The sequence below is a fragment of the Drosophila mojavensis genome, unplaced genomic scaffold (genome assembly GCF_018153725.1).
Source record: "Drosophila mojavensis isolate 15081-1352.22 unplaced genomic scaffold, ASM1815372v1 contig_136, whole genome shotgun sequence".
Classification (NCBI taxonomy): Eukaryota; Metazoa; Arthropoda; class Insecta; order Diptera; family Drosophilidae; genus Drosophila; species Drosophila mojavensis.
In genome coordinates, this window is record NW_025318667.1 from 14,116,917 (window position 1) to 14,139,280 (window position 22,364).

Consider the following 22,364-nt stretch of genomic DNA (forward strand, 5'->3'; position numbering starts at 1 on the left):
GGCTTTAACAATTTGCAATATTTCAACATTTGAATATTTTATAAACTATAGGCAAGCCTTTTGTCGTGTTGCATGACGAACAAATATTATAAATGTATTTAATAATTAATTTTAGTATTTCTTTTTCCGCTTTATCACAAAGTATGTATTTTGCAAATGTGTGTGAGAAAATGTTAGTAAGTGTGAGTATGAGTGTGAGTGTGAATGTGTCAAACAATTGGAATATTAATTAACATTTGCAGTATTTAAACGTAGCTCTTAATATTTGCCTGCCTTAAATTGATTTACTCTTTTCAAGTTATTTAATTTAAATATTTACATAAAGAAATATATATATATATATATTTTTTTTTTACTAATTTAAAGCATCGCAGCATGAAATATATTTTTATTTGTTATTTACATTGTTTTGTTCTTCTTTTTTTCTGTATAAATATGCTTATACAAATGTTTTTATTTATTTATTTTTTTTTTTGTAATATCTTCTGCTTTTTGTTTTTAACAATTTCTATTTTTGGTTTGTTTCTTTGTTGTTGTCGATTGTCTTTTCGTTTTTGTGTGTTGTCGTCTCTGTTTGTTGTGGCTGGGATCTTTCGTATAGTTAGTGTTTGCTGCTAATTGTGTTTACTTACGTACCCCTTATTAGGTATACCCCTTATTAGGTATAGGCGTATATACATACATAGGACGGGTATCATGAAATACACACGACTGGGCACCAAGCCGAATCTAGCTTGGGCTCTGACTGCAATGGGCATCTCGAAAATGTACGCCCAGCAGAATTGCGAAACTTCTGAATAGCTGATTCCTAGGGCTAGCTGAAAGGATCGCAGGCTAAGGCTGTATTCCTTTCGATATCTATAGCTTGCCTGCGTTAATAATGCATTTCTATCTGAAGCAGTCATTGGCTATATATATTTTGATTTCTTTGTCCTCCTAAAAGTAGGCAACAGAAGGTTTTCTAGGAGTGAAACTAGGTTGGAATATTTATCTACATAGAGATGCGTTACCATGATTAACATATAGAAAAGCAAAGTTTACTGATTAAAAATTGAATTTATGATCCATATCCATATTTCAAACTAATGCTCAATTCTGCTGGGATCGGCTCTAAGTAACTATAAATTTTCTTGTTTCGGTTCTTCTGTTTTTTTTGTTTTTAATTTTTTTAATTTTTGTTTTTACCTATGGGCTTTTCCTAAGCACATCCTACTTGTATGTACAATTCACTGGCATTATTTGCTGCTTGCCTGCTTTAGCTTTTATCACAAAAATATTAATTTACATCATGTATACACACACACATATGTATGTATATCTATGTAGGTGTATATGCATATGTATGTGTGGGTGTATGTGTGTGTGTGTGTGTCTGTACGTTTGTAAGTGTAGTATAGCTATTTAGTTCGGCTCTGATCTGATCTATAATATTGTTTGTATATAAAGGTAAATAATTGCAGTAAATGTAGCAAATTCGTAAGCAATATGCTTTATGCTTAATGCCCTAATTAATATTCCTAAGCGAGCATCACATGATTGAGCTCCATCGTACATCATATTATATCAGATACATCAGAGAGTGCTTTCAAAATTTGTACCGCTAGCAAATGTTGCCGGGGAGAGAGAGAGATAGAGATAGATAGATAGAGCAATAAGTGCACACGATAAAAGTGTGTTAGCAAAGACAGAGAGCGAGAGAGAGAAAGAGAAAAAGAGAGTGTGAGGGGCAAAAGAGAGGGAGAAAGAGAGAGAGAGAGAGCGAGAGAAAGAGCTGTTGCTTTAAGCGCCAGAGTTCGGGTACAAAGACAGTTAGATATCGTTAGACATAGAGAGAGAGAAAGAGAGAGGGACATACAGATAGAGAGAGAAAGAGTGAGTGTAGGTGTATCTACAATTAGTTATACCTTCATGTACATCATGTATACATATATAGTCATACATCATATAAGTAATTAGGCATACATAGTTCCTATTATGCATATCTACGGACTACGGACTAGCTAAGCGTATGCGTAGGCAAACTCTGAATTTGTCGAGTATTATTGCTCGAAGCTGCTGCTATCCGCCGACAGATGGCGCTCCAGTATTTTTGGCTAGAGGAACTCGCGTTTCACGCTCCGTCCGCTTCCCGTTGGCGTTGTTGTTGCGCTTGTTGCTGTGGTCGTTGGCGTCGCTGCACCAGTGGGTGGTGTGCCCGCCGATGCTGTGGGCGTGCCAGCGACACTTGACGCCGTCAGCTGAGCGGCACTGAAGTCCTCCTCGAGCAGACGCAAATGCAGCAGCTCGGCAGCGGCCGATGGACTCGTTGCTGCTCCTGCTCCTGCTCCTGCTCCTGCTGTTGCGGCTGCCGATGACGATGCCGCAGAGGCAGACGCAGATGCAGACGCTGACGCTGTCACGCTCGTCGTACCAGATCCAACAGTTACAGTTGCAACAGTCGCACCCGTCAGCGTTGTGGCCGTCACGGCGTGTGTCTGCTTAGGAGGCGCCGGTGCTTTCCTGCTCTTTGAGCGTCGCTTTTTGAGCATCAGCGGCCCCAGGCCGTTGCCTCCCGCGCCAGACACAACTTGGACGCTTGGATTTAGTAGACCGCTGCCAGCGCCAGCGCTCGCCGATGCTGTTCCTATTCCTGTTGCTGTTCCTGTTGCTATTGCTGATGTCGATGTGCCCGCGCCAGCGGCTGTAGGCGATGAGATGGTTATCACAGTGTCCACGGGCGTGGTGACCGTAGCGGTTGTTGGTGCAGCTACCGCTGCTGAGGGGCCGCCGCCCGCGCCGCAACCCGCACAGATCTCGTCGCCAGGTGTCGTTTGACCGCTGCTATCCATTTGAGGTGCCAGCCTCTTGACCAGCTCACCCAGCAGATCCTCGATGCGGCCGATGCGCTGCTGCATGCGCTGGAGCTCCAGCCGCACATCCACCTTCATGTCCAGCACGGTGGCAATGAGATCGCGCTGTGCCAGCGTGGGCGGTGTCTCCCGCAGCCCCGTATCGTACGTATCCGATGTGGTTGCCCTCGAGCTGGCCATCTCGATCTGTCGCTCCCGCTCCAGCGCTAAATTACGCTCCTTGACGCCAGTCGCCGCTGTTGGAGCACCTGTCGTGCCGCTGGCACTGCCGCCTGCTCCAGCGGCACCCGCTGCGGTGGCTGCTGCTGTGGACGTGGCTGTGGCGGCTGCACCGCCATCGATGACCACACGACTGTCCCGGCTGGGTGGCGACGAGTCCACCTCGCCGCCCTCGTCGATGGTGTCCTGACGAGCGAGCGTCGCCTGGCTAGCCTGCAGCTTGGGCGCCTTGGGGAATACCTGCAGGGTGACGTATTGAATGGATGCATAGCGGAAGATGCAGAGGTTGACAGTTGGACAGATTGACAGGTTGACAGGTTGACAGGTTGACAGGTTGACAGGTGGATAGATTTGAAGGTGGTGACAGTTCGATCGATGACAATTAATAGCGAGCGAGCGGGTTGGGTTTTCATTCGTTTGGTTTCAGTTTTAGTTTTAGTTCAAGGAGATAGGAGAGAATGAGAAAAGTGGATTTACAGTTATGTTTGGTTAAGTTGCATCAGTTTGGATTTGTTGTTGGCATTCATTCATTGGTGATGGTTGTTGTGGTGGTGATTATTGTTGTTGTTGTTCATTGCAAAGGTTGTTCAAGGGTGTTAAGCGTGCGATTCCAATTGGAGTTTGTGTTTGTTCGATTTGCAAATGGCGCGCAAATTTGTGTTCAGCGTCCAATTCAAATATCGAATTCAGATCGATGTTATCGATGTTGTTATTGTTGTTGTTGTTGTGGTTGTTTGTAGTAGCAAGGCAAGCAATGTTTTTTGTTTATAGGCGTAGTTTTTGTATCATTTCATTTGCAAACATTCGGTGAGAAATAAACGAAAAATAGAAACATATCAATCGATATTAGGTCGCAAGAAACTCGAATATGCTATCGTGTTCAGTGCATATGCACACGTATGCACGCACACACACACACACGCACTATATAGATTTGTGTGTGTGTGTGCATACGTGTGCGGGAGCATAGCAGCGCGCTAGACAAAAATAATATTAACTAGAGGTGGCACAGGCAGTACGGCGACGCATTGCTGGCACGAGCATAATATCGATAGCCACATGCAAATCGGTAGAGAACATCGCATGGCTGCGATCGGCACTAGAGTTGGGCACAAGTCGTGTCACGGCACGACATCAACACGTTGTCGAGCCTAAAGTCTCGAGCGTGCTACTGTGAAGCACCTACAAACTAAGTGGATAATAATTGAATGAATTGCGAATGAAAAAGTCGAAATTCCGAAAGCCATACAAGTTCGTAATTTAAAAATAAATAAAAAATTATAATTAAATACATTTAGCGAAATAATTTGCAGACATTCCCGACGAAATTGCAATATTTTGTCGTGCTCGTTTCTAAATCGTGTTGTGTCGGCTAGCAAAGGCATCCAGCTGGCGCCTAACTCGAAGGTGCATTTATTCAAATGTGTCGCTGTGCTGACTGCTTTATTGTACATGTGTACAGTGCAGGTATCGATAATTGGCTATCGATAGCGATAAACGTGGTGTGTTTTGTTTTGCTATGGCTATGGTGAGTAAAGCAACTAAATGTGTAATTGACTTATTCTGCTAGCAATCAAATGACTAATGATCAGTAAAAACTTACTTTGCTTAATTGTAAATGCTTTATTAATTGTTTTAGTTTTAGTTTAATGGTTTTGATTTTGATTACCGAACGTAAAAGTCGACAACCAATCGAATAAACGAAATGAAAGCAAAATGGCGAAGAGTTGGCATCGAGAAGAAAGAACAAAACGAAAATAGGTGAGCATTAAAAATCACTGCTAAACGATATGTTCAATAAAAATTGTGTGGCAAAAATCGGTACAAGAATATCTCAAATAGAAATCGTTTCGCGTAACGCTTTGACGAGTTTCTTGTATTGGTTTTTGCTATTCAAAAATTTGTAATATTTGTTAATTCTGATTGGTTTGTTTGTTGTTGTTGTTGTTAATGTTGTTGTTGCTGATTATTGTTTTGTATCGCATTCGTATTCGTATTCGTATTGTTAACGGTAATTACTTTATTGCCTTGTCCACCATTGCTACTCGAAGTACTACTCTGCCTCGCTTGGGCAGTGCTCTCACGCAGACTTTCGCGGGCGCTCAAACTTCTCGAGACGGCTACCTTGGCGCTCGTATCGCTAGCTGAATCGACACTTGAACTGCCCAGAAGGCGTCCCCATTTGCTAGCACGGGTACTACGTGCAGATGGTGGACCCGATGAGGGCGAGGGTGATGGCGATGGTGAGGGTACAGCGGCGGTTGTTAATATGCGTGAGTCCTCGGTTAATGTTAGTTTAGCGGGTAGCTTCTTGGATAGGTTCATAGATTTTGGGTTTGTTGTTCGGTTTGTATTTGTAAACGAGCAATTGGAAGTTTTTGGCGAGCACAAGACAGCAGTTATTTAAAGAGAGAGCGTGGGAGAGAGAGAGAGAGAGATAGGGAGAAAAAGAGAGAGAAAAGAGAACGGAAAAGAAGAGAGTGTGTTGTGTTTCGTGTTGTTGTGGAGGGGAGGAAGCGGAATCGGATAAATATAGAGATTACAGTGGAGGGAAAATTCAGGCAAGGCAAAAATTAGAGTGTTGTTTTGAAAGTGTTTCAATTTTGTGAGTTTTCAGTGTTGCAAAACGTTTTCATGTTTAAGTGTGAAGGTTAAAGTAGAGGTGGGAGGGAGGGAAAATAATTTACAATTTTTCGTTAGTAATATTTTGTATCAATTCAGCCAATGTTCAATAAATTTTATACAATTCGAGGCAGCATAACAAAACAACAGTTTCACAACAACGGTATAAATAGAGACAGAAATAAAAACAAAGAGAGAGGGAGATATTTTTATATGGTAAAAGAGTGTGAAAGCAGTATTTGTGGAAGTGGAGAGTTCCGAGATATTGAAAACAAGCGTGAATGTGAGATTAGGTAAGTGAATGGATCGAGCGTATTTATGCGTGTGAGAAAGAGAGAGAAAGATGATGGACGAGAGAGAGAGAGACACAGTTATGCAGTTTATGTTGTCAGTAAGAGCGTAAGCATGTTAATGGAAGATAAAGAAAGATATACGACGAGCATAAGTCAATTGTATGCATTTGATATAACAGTAATACGATATTTGTAAATGGTTAACGGTTAACAGTTTAACAGGTTAACGGTAAACGGTAAACGGTAACGGTAACGGTAAACGCTTAACGGTGCCAGCTTGGCCACATGGCCCAACAAACCTGAGCTGTGGCTGTGGCTGAGCTGTAGCTGTGAGTGGATTAGTAACGATAATGCTTCGATAAAAAATATAACGTTAGTTCAATTACTCGGTTAATAACAAATGTGGCAGATATACACAAACACACAAATATAAATGCGCACTAAAATTAAAAGACACATTTAATGGATTTATACTAAGTTAATAAAATAGAATAAGAATGAAACAAAAATGAAATGGATAATAATCGAAAAACGATCGAAATTCGATGTCGAGCTAAAACATGAAATGCATAGATCGCATCGAAGCTCAATCAGAGGAGGCTACACACAAAAAGCGCCACAAGACAGAGGGAGAGAGAGAGAGAGAGAGACAGAGGAACAAACTCACAAGGAGTAGCTGTGATATAATGCGCTCTATTCCTTGGCTTATGTTTTGAGCGAGCTCTCATTAAATAGGGAAACAAAAATTAGTAACTAAATAGGATTAACGGTAACGTTGACAGTAGAACACAAAACACACACAAAAGCATTGCACGGAAAACAACGGAAACAGAACACGAAACGCATGGGAAAATTAGGGTAATTTACAAACTAACCTTGGTGCGTTCAACCTCGCCGTCGCCCTTCTCGACATCGCTTTGACCGGAGCCGACCAGTTCCTTGCTGCCCGCCTGAACCTGGGGTGTACGCCGGAATTTGGAGAATATTTTGCGCACGAGATGATCCTGATTCTGGGGCAATTGCGGCTCGTTCTTACGCCGTTCGGCCAATTCTTTTTCGCGCTTCACATCGGCCACCTTGCGAAAAATCAGTCGATGTCTGAGATTGTAGGTGAGCACCAGATTGCGTGCAAAGCTATTCGCAAATGCCGAATAGAAATCGAGGACTTCGAGCAATTTATCACGTTTGATGGCATGCAAATCACAATAGGTCAGTGCACGCACATTGGCGGCACTCTGGCCAACGGCCGAGTCCTTCCAGAATTGATCGCCGAAGACGTCGCCTTTGCCTTGGATGGGATAATTATCGTAAATTGTTTCTTGATTTGTTATACATAGCGGTTGAGAATTGTTTTTACATACCCAATATTGCCACAACTTCATCGTCCTGTATTACCTCCAGACTGCCAGTCACAATAAAGCAGAGGCTATCGATACTCTCGCCGGTATGATAGAGGAGATCCCCGGGCGCCGAGTGGGACATCATGAAGTGCATCGCTAATGCGCGCAGACAACCATCCGAGGCCAGACGAAATGCTGGATGCTCGTTAAATACTTTGCGATTTAGATGAACACATATGTCAGCCTTCATATCTTTCGGACAATAGTTTAGTACCTGCGAATTGTGAATGAGTTGCCAGTTGCGTTGTGTGCTCTGCTACTCAAGATATATTCACACGCTAACCCGCAATCCCGCCGTACTGGGGGATCGCAAAACCCTACTTGGTTTGGGGCTTCAGGAAAGGCGGGAAATTCTCTTTGGGATTGTGGAACAGTTTACTTGTGCTTTACCACCCAATAAGGTGAGTGCTAGCTTATGGACACGTACGGACATTTGCCTGCGGGCTCTGGATGATTGATTGATTAAGTAATACACAATAGACAGAGAGAACAAGAGACACACACAGAGAGAGACAGAGAGCGAGAGAGAGAGAGAGAGAGAGAGTCACACACGCACACATACACTAATACACATATACAACATTGAACAGTGTACAAAAGACCTGTGTGTGTGTGTTTTCGTCTGGTTATCCTGTGTAGTGTTTATATCTACGTATATGTATATACATATATACATATACATATATATAGGTGTATATGTATATATATATGTATATATCTATATATACATGTATGTATGTGTGGGTGGAAATTGGTTGAGTGTGTGTGTGTGTGGATTGGTGTTTCTGTTAGTTAACAGACCTCCAAGTGGCTTAAGACCTTTACAGACGCGTATTATCCCAACTGAGTCGAATTTGGAATCGGATTGCCTCTGCAGAGTTGGACTAGCAGTCTATTCAACTGAGAGTTCAGAGATTAACTGATTACGATTAGAGCTGGAGTCTTTGCATTCGAATATCGTTATCGAATATGTTAAGCAGCTGTATCATACATTGGTAGTTCTGTCAATATCGGACTCAGATCAAGTAGTTTAATCAAGTTTAGATTGGGACACCAAATGGAACCGCTATCATTTCTAATACTACGTCTGCAAGGTTATTTCAGAGTTCGGCTTTGGCCGATTTTTCACGTTTTTCATGTTTGTGTTGTTGTTCTTGGTTTTCATTGAAAATTGTTTTCTCGAATTGCGGCACAAACTACAGTCAACGAAATAGGTATAAAGGTCAGTTGCTTTGCTTCGGCCTTGGCGTGGGCAATTTATGAATTGTTGATGTAAAAATTAAATATTTTACTCTATTTTCATTTAAACCAAACATTTAAATATTTAATGGCGTTTGGTTTAAGTTCATCTAAAGGCATGAATTTGACGGACGCTTTTCGTTTTGGCACGGATTTAGCTCACGCGCATCGAATGATAAAAAACAGAGAATAGAATTTTGATTTTTTAATACATGTTTTTTTTTTTTTTTTTTAGTGTTAGAGGGGTCTGACTGAAATGCCAGAGATACACAGAGAAAGATAGAAAAAAAAATATATAGAGAGAGAGAAACAGAGAGAGAAAGAGTGGTACACACAGAGAGTGAAGGAGAGAGAAAGCTTACCTCGACCTCGACCTTGACCTTGACCTCGACTTGGACTTGGACCTGTAGCTGTGGCTGTGGCTGGACCTCTAGTCGGATCTGTACCTTTACCCTTTAGCAATGTGCTTCTTTTTCTTCTTCTTCTCTTTTTTTCTTTTGTACCATTTTTTGATTCACACAGCTCTTGATTCACTTAAATTTAAACTTTGTTTGCGTCGTTTTTGTGAAAATTCTTAACTACCTCTAAGTTGGCAACAAAATGAAAACGTGCCAATGGCATATTTCAGTCTTGTCGCCCAGTTTTCTTCTATTTCTTGTTATTGTTTGGGAAAGCGTTTGATTTAAGTTCTAATGTTTTGCTTGGAGCGTTTGCTGTGGATGCGAGAAGCGATTTGAAAATAACTGCAAAAACAAAGCAAACAGCAGCGAGCAGCGAGCAAATGGCAATGGCTAAGCAGTTTTACCATTTTCATTTCGAAAGTACTTGAGAAATGTGAAGAACTTTGCTGTAAATTTCTGTATTTGCATATGTGTGTGTGTGTTTGTGTGTGTGTGTATGTATGTGTTTGTGTCTGAGTTGGTGTGTGGATGTGTGTCTGTCTGTCTTTGTGCTGTGAGCCGTGTGCTGTGTGCGAGTGCGTGTGCTTGTGGCAAGCCTTGGACCTTAACTACAGCAACTGTGAGCCAGGCCAGAGCCAGAGCCAGGGCCTGGGCCTGGGCCAGGGCCAGGGCCACACTATGCACTTGTTAGCGAGAGCAGCGAGTGAGTTATGTGGGCAGCGATAGAGCAGACAAATATGTTGATAAGCACTGAGATATATGTGTAGATAAGCCTGAGACATTAATGGCCATTCTCATTGAAACAATAAATGTTAAAAGTGGGAAAGGAAATTAAAAATCTATTATTTTAATGCTGATAATTAAAATAATTGAAGATATTCGAATATATGTTGAATTGCAGGCAATCAAGTTGGCCCATTCTAATTGACTAGTTGTAGCTAACGAGCAACGAGTAACTTTCATAAAAAATACTCTTAGTATTATTCCAAATAGTCTGAGAATTAAATGAAAATACTACTTCGGGAAACAACAAATCTTACTCGTTGCATATCTATATTGTATAGCTACTGAGTAACTGTATGCAGCAAGTAACGAGTGAGCCTGATAACGAAGTGCATATGTACGCATCTGCTATAGAATAATTCTGTCAATCTACTGAATATTGAAATAAAGTAATTCAGAAGAGAACGTTAACTCCTTGCAATCAGTCCTAAGACGAGATTAAGAACTAGCTACAGTGACTTGCAAGGGGCTTGGCAAGTAAGCTCGTTACTCGTTATCAAGTTCAGAATTCTAAATGGGACTTACAATGTAACGAGTGGCGAGTTAAACACTCGTTGTGCCTGCATTTAAGTGTAGCACTAAGAAAAGTAATACCAAAAAATAAATGACAACTAAATAGCAATAACTGAATAGCCCTAGTAGTAAAGTTTTGTCATTTAAGAGATTGCAGAGGATGGAAGACATCAAAATATATTTGACGATCTGTACATTGATGACTGTTATAAGCAATATTCAGTGAGCATTTTTCTAGCTGAGAATATTATGATTAGCTAATGTAGCAGCAAAATGATGTTTTGATGGATTCTTATAATGCTTGGTGTATGTAGGATCGCAAAGTTCTACAAGCTCGTAAAATGCATAAGCTGAAACACTACGTAGACTCTACCATCATACAGCGAACTACTCGTCTCATTCTAAACATACTTCTTAGTTCAGTACACGAGGTCCTTATTATTATTTTATTTTTTATTTTTTATTTTTAAGACAGCACAGATACAGGGGGGATGGCTGGGTGGCAGGTGTCAATGCTAGACCGCACTTACCTTTTCGGTATCGAGGCCTTTGGTCATGGCCCACGTGGAGACGACATAGTCCATAACGCGTTCACTGAGCGCCTTGGGCACCTCGTGCAGCTTCATAAACTCGCGCACGTTGTTGAGCATGTCATGGTACTTGGCGGTGGCCGATGTCATTTGCTGTATTATCGTCGTCACATGACCAAAGATGGTCGCGTACAGCAGAGCTACAGTGTTTTATGAGAGCAGGCCCAGAGAGAGGGAGAGAGAGAAAGAGAGATAGAAAGATATTCGGCATTGAAAAGAAACAAGACTCGTTGCATTCACATACAGTGTGAGTCTGTGTGTGTGAGTGTGTATGAGTGTGAGTGTATTTTGTCTATGATGGAGCAACAAGTACAAGTACGAGTACAAAATGCCAACGAGTTGAGCACAGTTGCTAAGATGTAGAAATTACAGAGAGTTTCTCTACACGCTGATGATGAAACGCGCAAGCGCGCAGCTAGAACGGTAATAAATGCGAAGAATTGGACGAGCGACATACAAAGTTGGGCATTGAAAGAGATAGAGGGAGACAGACAGAGATAGAGCGAGAGAGGGGGGGAGGAAAAGTAAGGCATGGAGAGACACAACTTATAAACATTACACAGGCGCACCAGGGGCTTGGCTGTTGAGGGCCAGGCCCTGTTTAATGGTTCGACGGTGCGTATGCGCAATATGCTTCAGCTGTGCGTCTCTATACATGGGGGAAAACAATGAAATGGGACGAATCACAAGAATGGTAACTGATGCCATTAACAACTCACAAAATTGTAAATATCTTTATAGATTAACAAAAACTCACACATGGCGACGAATTGTGCAACTAGTCGTGTTATATTAGTTTTATTATTGATTATACGAAAGAAATAGATCAGGTATTAACAATCGACAATTTGCATCGTTGGTGTTGAGTGAAGGTCGAGGGAGCTGAGAGTTATGGTAGAGGTGTACAGAGAGGCACTACCATAGATGAGAGATGGCAAGGTCTGAATGAGCTGAGATGGCTTTGTTTGGTCTACACCAATTCCGGCAGTTATTAGTTCTAGCGGCGCTCTAATTGACTCTAGCTTTTGCAATGACAGTATATTCAAAAGCGTTGCGTGGGAGTAGCGGGTGTAATTTTTTTTTTTTTTTTGGTTTTGTTATTTTATTTTATAGAAACTTTGACGCGGCAACGGAACGTGTTTGGACACAGCACCTGCAATGATCATCATGCAGATGGTGAACACCTTCTCGTTGTCTGTCTCCGCTGCGACATTGCCGAATCCCACCTGTGAAAAAGGAGAGCAAACAGTTTGAGGATTAATCACAAACATGGCCAAACGGTAGAGGATGGTCTTCCATTTTGCTGGCAACACCCACAAAGACTTACCGAAGTCATGCAGGTCATTGTAAAGTACAGGGCCGTCACATACATGCTCTTTCTGGAGGGACCGTTGACGAGCTCGGGGCCCGTATCATTGCTCCAAATATACGAATACGGTGACTGAGTCACGTTCGCTAGCTTCCATAGCCAGCTGTATTGAATCTGAAGCAAGGAGCTAGAGTATAGGCAAAGAAACGGGCAAAAGCTCTTGACGGCCTGATGGCTTACCCCATTGTCCGCGTCGCTGCGTCCAATCGAATACCAGATGCAGGCCAGCCAGTGGGCGACCAGCATGTAGAAGCACAACAGGAGTATCAGCATGGCCGCACCATATTCCAGATAGCGATCTAGCTTGCGCACCACACGGCCCAGGCGCAGCAGGCGCACCACCTTGAGGGCGCTGAAGAGCGAGCCGATGCCGTCCTCGTCGCGATCGAAGGCATTGAAGACATCGTAGGGCAGACAACTGAGCAGATCGATGATGAACCACGACTTCAGATAGTTCATGCGTATGACCTTCGGATCGCTGACCACCTCACCGCCGGGGCCCACAAAAGTGGTGTGAAAATTTAACACTGCGAATGAGTGAAGCCATGAGATCAAAAATAAGCTTTGCTTTACCCCAAGCGACAACTTACCAATATCTATAAAGAAGATAACATCCACTATCGAGTCCACAACGAGAAGGGAAACATCCTCTGAGGTTTTATTTTTAAACGCTACATTATATGGCACCTGCAAGGCCACAAACTCAATTAGCCAAAGTCACCGACAAACGGACAATTCGTAGCCATAAATAGGGGGAGTTTTCCTGTGTAAGCGGGTCCTATGCCAATCACTGGGCAATTTTAAGCGGCTTAGTTATTATTGTTGTCTGTGCAACAGTTGGGCCAACAGCTGGTTGCCATTGTGTTATCTGTAATCCTTAACGTTGTTACGTGCCACTCACCTCCCCCCACCCCCCATCTAACCAGCGTCAAGATGTCAAGTGGCATGTTACAAGCCTCTTACCCTGGTAGTTCTCCGCCATCTCCAACCCTCGGAGAATATTAATTTAAGCACATAAAGCATATACACGCCGTATGGCAGACAGACGCCGACGTAGACGTAAACGCAAACATAGACGTAGACATAGGGGCAACCCCGTCGGACCTCAGAGCTTAGGCTCTGCCGCCCACCTCCGACTAGGCACTTGGTCATGTAAATGTCTCTGCACTTGTAGCAGGACTGTGTAAGTGTCAGAGAGACGAGACTTTTATCTGATTTCTTGACTTGTGCTCGCTTTTATCTGGCGAATGGGTAAAGAACACTTAATGCAATCCCCCCCCTCCCATTGAACGACCACGCTCCCCTAATAGGCTGGCCATGTGCCCAGCAACAAGTGTCGAAGAAGTGCCCCAACGAGGCCAATTCGGTGGATGGCCGTACGAATGATACAAACATTTAAATATTTACTGTAATTTTATTCGCTTTATCCCTTTGATGCCCTTCGTGAAGAGGTGAAAGTGATATCTGTTGGGGTTTGCTCTGTGAGCAAGGTTGAAGGATATTTTTCTTGGAATGTTTTTTTGTTCAATTAGCTTTGTAGAGGACTTGAACGAAAGACTTGTGGCTGCAAAGATATAGCAACTAGCGATCTAGGGCTCTCCAATCCTTTCATCCCCAACTCTATGCATGCCTAATCACATTATTATTGTAGCCTTAAAGCCAGCGCACTGAATTGCTTTTAAATGCACTGAATTATGTATTTACTTCGTGGCACTTTCAGCTCTAACAATATTTTCTTATATGCATGTTTTGACAGGCGTTAAAGTCTTAACAATCTTAAGCTCAGTCTGAGAAACTAAAACCCACTCAGTCGGTTGCTGTCTGAGGCAACTTTGGCTAAGTCCACATTTTGAATGTATCACAAACGTCGTCTCGGCTGCCTGCCTCAGTTTGCTTGGCTTAAAAGTTGTTTTTGGGGCATTGTGCTGTCGAGGGCTAAGACGAGCTGGGAAGCCGCAGTTGATGCTAAAGTTGGAAACAGCGACCAAATTCGACGCAGCCAAATTGCATTAAATAATAACAAAACAGAATTGTAAGTGCGTTGAGTGCGCTCGGCCAGTAGATGCCCTGTAGACGGCTAGGAGTTCCAGCGCGGATACTCATTCTGGCTTAAATATCTTAAATTTATTATAGTGATTCCGATTAAAATACATTAAGCGATATTTATCGAACTTAGTTTAGTCAAGACTGCCAATCAAAGTAAATTAGCAACTTGACAACATTTTATATTCTTCTTATATATTTGTATATAGCCTTCTCCACGTAGAGCTTTCAGATAAACCGCTTGCTTTCCCCAATGAAAATCGATTATTATCGACTTCGTGTAATTGAAGGAGCGTGCGAAATGTCTTCTTGGCACCTGTCACATACATGCAAATAACTTTTCGATATCCCTTCTCTCTTCATCGTGTAGGGCGTAAAAGCAATGTAAGAGCGATTGCAAACGCAAAAGCAACAAATTACAAACTAAAAGAGCAACAAAGCAACTTTCGACCCCAACTCTCTGGAGGCTGCTGAGCTCTCGGTACGCACACATGTATGTCACTACGTGTGTGCGGGCGGGGCATATATGTTCGTGTGTGTGCGAGTCAAGTTGGCTGAGCGCAATTTAAGTGAAAATGTTAACATCTTGTTGACGGAAATAGGCACAATTTGAGTAGACAGCGAGGAAACAACAGCCGCCTGGATTTGAGGCATGTGCCATGTAGCGTGTGGCGTGTGGCATGTGGTGAGTGGGAGTGGTTACACCTAACTAGCTAGACCAATAGCACCGTGCCCGAAAAACAAATGAGTCAGCTGCGACTAGCTGAGATGAAAATGGGCGTTCATAAACAGAGAAAGGGATTTGCAGGGTATTCTTGGAGTACTTTGGCTCCGTTAAAGAATTGCTTGCAGTATGTTATAATTATTGAGCTACCATAAACAGTTTCCTAGTTTATTATAGAGAATATAGGGTATACTGTGGAGTAGAGTGTAGGGTAAGGTATGTGGTAGGATTTGGGGTACAGCACAGAAAAGGGATAGAGTCGAAAACAGAAGAGTGTATAAAGTAGTGCACGTGGAAGGTTGGGTAAGCTCAGAAGTAGGTTCTATGGGGGTCTATAGGGTAAGATAACGGTAAACTATAAACAAGGGTTTATGGGTGGTTATAGGGTAGGGTACATGCGGGGGTTAAAGTAGTTTCTTAAGCAGGGTATATTTTGATTTGGGGTACATGGGCTACCTATTCTATAGATACTAGATGTTGTACTGTGGATTGACTTACCATGATGGCGGTATAAAATGTTAAACACAATATCACCCAGTCCCAAATTGCTTTAAATGCACAATAATGCAAGAGTATGTGTGGCGGTGTCTTGGGCGCTTCCTGTCTGTACTGGGGCATAATGTCCGCACTCAGTGACATCATCTGCCGCAGATCAGATCGATATATATCGATATATATTATATACATATATGCTTTTGAGTTCGTTTGGTACTCACGTGCGCCAGATTCGACTGCTTCGTTGGATCCTTGAGGGTTGGCAAATGCGCGCTGAACTGGCGGCTGCGCGTCACGGATCGCGCCAGTTTGGCGAATTTGGAGAGACCTAAAACTGGAAGGAATAGATTAACTGCTACGATATGGACAGACACGAACAGGCCACAACCAAGACAACAAAGAAACGAGTAGAGAAAACGAGAAAGAGAAAGATATATATACATATATATAAAAAGAGAACGAAAAGAAGTGGCAAAATATACCAAAAGACGGGCGATAAATCGACAAGTCGATAAAGCGATAAAGAAAAGAAGAGAAGCAATTGTTGAAAAATATATACAAACATTATTATTTATATACATATATTGTATTGTATTGGTTATATCGGTTCAGTATATATATATACAATGCGTAAGCGTGTGTGCGTGTTGTGCAGTTTATTGGATATCGGGGTATATGTGGGAGAAACAGAGACAAAAGAGAAAAAGAGAGTAAAACAGTAGAGTGATGTACAGTTTGGTTTTATAGTTCGATAGATAGAAAGAGACGGAGAGAAGAGAGAAGGATATATGTATAGAGAGAGAGAGATAAAAGGAGAGAGCGAGAGAGCGCTGACTATTGTAACAAAGAATACATGCGCGACAAAGAGTGAGGAGGGGGGGTGAGGGTGGAGCGAGTACGAGTATGTGTGTGTCGAGTGAAGTGTATAACCAATTCGTGAATATGATTTCAATTTGCAAGTGGAATTCGTGTCTGGCAGTATGCTCGGGTGCAATATATATATATATATACACATACATAGAGTGGGTAGGCAGATAGGGGGGAAATGGGTTAGTGGTGGGTGGGCACAAGACGTGTTGGGCTAGATCATTACTTACCACCTTTGGTATCCTCGCTGTCGATGGGCTGCTTCAGTGCCGTTATATCCCGAAATGTCAACAGAAATAACACAACCAAATCCCTCTCGTTGCGTATGGGCGCCACCTGAAGCAGCAGCCATAGCGGCGTTTCTAAAGGGGAAAAAGAAATACAGATAGAGAGAGAGAAAGAGTGAGAGAGAGAGAGAAAGAGAGAGAACGTAAAAATAGTGAAATATTACTATCTAACTCAAAAAATAAACAAAATAGTCAGACTGAAATGATTCCTTAGTATCCTGTAAGACTTAGGAAATAGTCTGGAATACCTAATGAATGGGAATATGGCTATTAAATACATATTAAGTCTTTTAGAACTCCCACATTCTTCGATGTATATTACATAGGCTGGCACATTATGATACAAATCGACAGAATGCAGCACTGACATTCAATAAAACTAATATACTCTTCTTTGGTAACAACAACTAAACTATAACTGTATATCGTCCACAAATCTATGAATTCCGTTTCGTCATAATACAAACATTCAATTCTGAGCAGGTGTGAGTCTAACAAACAGTTCGTAAATAAACAGAGCTTAGCTTTTCACCTTTTCTAATTGTTCAACAAAAATAATGTGGGCGTAAAGCGCACGATGTTTGCTTTGTGTTATTTATTGAGCGGGATTATCGCAGAGCTGCAAATTAATGTGCAATTTGAGCACATATTTAGGGCAAGTGCTGGCTGGATAATCGAATGCAAACGCATTCAGGTCAGGCACTGACAGAGATAGGATTGGATGGAGTGTGGGGGGCAGAGGTAGAACGGGGAACAAAAAGGCACGCACGATTTGAGTTTGGCATTGCAATTACGGATATTACGAGAGCGAGGCTCAAAGAACTGTTAAAGCGATGCTCTGTTGCAAAAGTGTGCGATGGTAAATTAAATGTGCACATGCACACATGCATGCACACAGCAGCTGAGTGTGTGAGTGTGTGTGCGGGTATGTGTGTGCGCCCAATCAACAATAATTGCAATTCAATTTGCATTTGCAGCGCTGACCCACGCGGCGTATGCGCAATTGTAATGCTGTCAGAAAGAGAGAGAGAGAGAGAGACAAAGACAGTGGGGGGAGATAGGAAAAGAGCGGACGTGAGGCATGGCACGTGCGTGGGTGTACTTGATTGGACTTGGGTATGGTTTACGACTTGGACTGGGATCGGTTCTGGTTGGGGCCGTATATTAAAAGCATAATTATGGGCTAATTTGATGTACGGTTTGTTGTTAACGTTTCCGCTGTCACTTCCGTTTCCGCTTGCCTCAAAATGGGAATATAACAAAAAATTCGCTAATTGAGCATCAATTCTGTCTGTCTATATATGTATATATATATATATATATATATATATATATAATAAATATATACATACATCATGTTTGCATGTCTGTGAATCATTTTCTTTTTTTTTTTTTGTGTCGGCAGATGTCTACCCTGGAGACACCTGTCAGAGAATTCAATTTGTACGCATATCGAATTGCCGCCACGTGATGTGCGTTTCTTTTGTGGTAAGACTTCTCAAAAAAAAAAAAAAAAAAAAAAAACGAAAGAAAATATTAGAGAAATGAAAATGTGCTCTGCCATGTGACGCATCTCTAGTTTCGTTATAGCCAAAGAATAATTATCACGTTTCATTTCGCTTGGCCAACTTCAATGTACTCATATTTAATTTGTGGCATGCGGAAACTGTGAAATATTCATGTTTAGCCAAAGCCCAAAATAGTAAATGCTATAAATTATAAATTGCATTTGCTCGAACAGAAATTTAAATTGATTTTGAAATAGATTTCCAAGGCTGGTCGAAAAGGAAATACCCTACAGCCATCACTGAACAAATATTTGAAGCCGAAGCTTAAATTTGATTTTGCTCACAAACAAAATCGAGAACAAATTCTAATTCAATTTCGATGAGGTTGAGATGTGTAAATATGTGAGATATTAACTGAGAGAATGATTGATTGTTTTATATATCAAATATTTTGGAGTGCTCGGCATGGAAATGAACGCTTGAGTGCAGCTCAGCTGTGAAATTAGAGTCGACAATAAACTGATCTAAGTTGGAGTATTTTATATACTAAATTGGCATTTTTTAATGGAGTTGAAATGGTCTAATAGGGCTTGTATTTATTTGAAATCCCATCTTTATAGGATTTTCATTGACAATTTTAGTTTAATCTCATAAAACTTTTTATTTCAAATTGAGCTAGACTTCAAATACTGAAAAAATTTAAATACGTAAATGCTTGTTACGTAACAACGGTAAAAATATGTTAATAATCATAATAATACGTTGACAACGTAACAATCGTAAAAATTCGTTAATTACGTAGTAATCGTTGCAGTACGTTAGCAATGCAGCAATACGTACGATACGCCGTATGTAGTAGACGTATTGCCATGATTATTACGTAGCCAACGTATTGCTGTATAGATAACGTATTGCTTAGATTATTACGTAGCCGACGTATAGCTGTGTAGATAACCTATTGCTTTGATTATTACGTAGCCAACGTATTGCTGTATAGATAACGTATTGCTTTGATATTACGTAACCGACGTATAGCTGTGTAGATAACGTATTGCTTTGATTATAACGTATTGCTTTGATTATTACGTAGCCAATGTATTGCTGTATAGATAACGTATTGCTATAATTATTACGTAGCCAACCAGTTGATGTATAAATAACGTATTGTTATGATTATAACGTAGCCAACCTATTACTGTATAGATAACGTATTGCTATGATAATTACGTAGCCAATGTATTGCTGTGTAGATAACGGTAGGATTATTACGTAGCCAACGATTGCATTGGAACGATTATTACGAAATTACGAGTGTTACGCTGTCAATGTATTATTATGATTACGGGATTACGTACTCTCCGTTGATTTAGGTTTTAAAATCTATTTGAAATAATACATTTTGAATTTTTCGATAAATAAGTCTAATCACAAACTGAAATTTCATAGCTTGCTCGGATCTCAATAAATCTGTCTTTGGTTTTGGTAGTTCATACCCAATCGATCTTTTGGGACTCAGTGGAAATCAATTTGATTAGCTAGCTCAGATTAGTTAATCGTAGCTTGAGACCCATTTGATTTGCCCCATGCATAATGCATGAGAATCGATTGCTCTGCTCACATACACTCACACACGCACATTTGCAGGCACGCACACAAGCACACAATATTGCAATTGATTTATGCATATTTGATGAGGATGTCCTTTGCTAATTCTGGTGCGAAGGCAGACGGACAGCAGAGATGCGCCAGCTGCAGGCTATAGCATAATGTCATCTATCGAGAACGCCATCGATATACGATAAACGATTGCTTGTTGCATGTACCTTGGGTTTGTGCCTTGCCAAACTGCGATAGGGCGCAGCCACATTGTATATCTGTAAATTGATACTCGAAGGCGTTAATTATCATTGCGTTCATATAGTGAAAATCGAGCGAGTTTTAACTAGCTTACAGATACACAAACACCAGCCGTAGGGAATGGGATCTTCTGTGTGTACGGCACGAGGAGGGGTGGTTGGGGCTTGATTGATGGGCGCTACTCAAAAATTGCTATGCCACCTCAATTTGTTTGTATTAAAAAGCAACAGCTGCCAGCAAAGGAGACTGGGAACAAATGGCATGGCAGGTAACGAATCTAAAGTAGCGAGTGGCGAGTGGCGAGTAGCGAGTAAAGGGAGTGTTTGGGGTCTGAGTTGGATTAAGTTAAGTGGAATGAGATATATATATATATACATATATATATATATATATATATATATATATATATATATATATATATATATATAAGGAGAGGAGGGAATGTAGAGAGGTAGCAACAACAAACACACAACAATTTATTATGTGGAAAGGGACGAAGCATAAATCCTAATCTAGCCCTAACTCCTGCTTGAGTAGGGTGGATTGTTTACACCATGATACCCTACCCTAATTAAACTTAGTCAAGCTTACATTTTGCTTAGTATACAAAAATATAAATTAATGTACATATATATACATTGTATATAAATGTATTTGTTGAGGCTGCAGCTACAGGTTGGGAGTAAGCGGCACCCAGAGAAACTACAAAGATATCATTCGAGAGGTATATTCTTAACCAAGTCTTATCTTAATGAAATTCAATTCGAGCTCAAATCATAGTTTGTGCAATATTTTTCTCTAAGTGCATTGGATCTCTTGGTCTAGTCTTATATCGTATGCATCTTTATATATGTACTCACTGTTCTTCTTGTAGAGCAATATCTCGAATTGATCCTGCTGCTGATTCTCCAGCGTATACTCCAGCCGTCCCACCGTCTCCTTGTCTGTCAGCTCGCCGTACATGAAGCCGCATCTGTGTGTTTCAATTTGATGGGGAGGAAGCGGGCGTTGGTTGAATATACAAGAGCAGAATATCGCACATATACGAGGTATTATTCTTGATTAGTTTTCAGCTGCCGGCGGCAGCGCACACGCATACACACAAAGACACAGACATAAGTATAAATTAATTATAATTAATATAATTAGGGCATGCCATGCAGGTGGATGAAAAGATGGCAGAGCCAGCAGCAGATGTCTTACCTGAATGCGGACTAACACTTGGACTTGCTTTACATACATATATAAATACATCGCTCGATATACTTATTACGAGCGTTGGTAATATTTTCTAACTTTAAATCAGTAAATAATACCTTTTCATGTTGGTTAGTGCAGCTAAGTAGATGTTGACATTGATATTGATTGCTGTTTTGCCTTCGTTAAGTTTAACGGGGAACACTCTCAATTTTATAGTCGGAATCTAACTTAATTTAGCCTTGTTAATCTGTCTGTCGGTGATTAACGCATCGTTCTCATCATCTATAAGAAATTTTACTTTGTCCAGCATATATCAAGATTATTTTCGAAAAATTGATAGCTTTTACTTTTGTTTTCAAAGTAAAATTATAATTTCTGAGAACTTATTTTTTACGAACGTAAAGAAGTGGGAATCTAATGGGAAAACCCTTTTCAGCTTAATTCTTTTCAGGGTCTGACTAGAGCTATTTTACTTGCTTTATTTTGATATATGATGTTGGTATATTGGCATCGCCATAAATATTTTGATCATATATATCTTAACATATATGTATATTAAATATCAGGTATGGCTTGAAATCGAGCTACAAAATACCTATAAATTGATAGATTGAAAACCTTAGACTGAATTACATTGAAATCGTTTGATTCTGGGGAGTCTCTGGGGCACGACTTGATTTGATTTGCAAAGGAATAAATTCTCAGAAATTCTTCGCGTTTTCTTTGGTTATTTTGCACCTTGCCATGCTGTGATGTGTTAAGGGCCGACACGAGTTAATAAATGAAATTCCTGGAAAACCTTCGGTCTAATCTAATAATTGAGTTTACATAAGGAGAGCTGGAGAGCCTATGGTATTTCGTTCGCGGAACAGATATACTGAGTGCTGCGTCTCCGGTGTCGGGTCAGGTAATATGCTAAATTGGCTTGCCGCTAGGCTCGGCGGTGGCCATTAATTTTGGCCACGTTGACACCAAATGGCCGGCAAGCACGAGTGATGATGGAAATTAGCATATCGTGTGGCGAATCTTCTAGCTGGCAGCTCTTTGCTGCTGCTGCTGCTGTTGCTGCTGTTGCTGCTGTTGCTGCTGCAGCTGCTGCTGCTCC

The 22,364-nt window shown here is 41.2% G+C and overlaps 1 protein-coding gene across 17 annotated transcripts in view; it reads right to left on the bottom strand.

Moving 5' to 3' along the window:
• Nucleotides 1-505: 505 nt before the first annotated feature.
• LOC6583813 (potassium voltage-gated channel protein eag) overlaps nt 506-22,364 on the bottom strand; it is a 67,244-nt gene continuing 45,385 nt past the window's right edge. For 2 of the 17 annotated variants that reach the window (XM_044007780.1, XM_044007775.1), the window contains exons 5-19: nt 20,920-21,032; nt 20,026-20,076; nt 16,638-16,769; nt 15,762-15,895; nt 15,544-15,687; nt 12,869-12,965; nt 12,459-12,805; nt 12,237-12,392; nt 12,063-12,135; nt 10,850-11,049; nt 7,345-7,597; nt 6,859-7,271; nt 5,088-5,378; nt 4,672-4,689; nt 506-3,308 (exon numbers count right to left, since the gene is read on the bottom strand). In XM_044007780.1, the coding sequence (XP_043863715.1) occupies nt 2,094-3,308; nt 4,672-4,689; nt 5,088-5,378; nt 6,859-7,271; nt 7,345-7,597; nt 10,850-11,049; nt 12,063-12,135; nt 12,237-12,392; nt 12,459-12,805; nt 12,869-12,965; nt 15,544-15,687; nt 15,762-15,895; nt 16,638-16,769; nt 20,026-20,076; nt 20,920-21,032 (3,637 nt within the window). In that variant the 3' untranslated portion in view covers nt 506-2,093. The remainder of the gene's footprint in view (nt 3,309-4,671; nt 4,690-5,087; nt 5,379-6,858; nt 7,272-7,344; nt 7,598-10,849; nt 11,050-12,062; nt 12,136-12,236; nt 12,393-12,458; nt 12,806-12,868; nt 12,966-15,543; nt 15,688-15,761; nt 15,896-16,637; nt 16,770-20,025; nt 20,077-20,919; nt 21,033-22,364) is intronic. The other 15 variants (XM_044007814.1, XM_044007812.1, XM_044007802.1 and 12 more) reach the window with 13 other exon arrangements.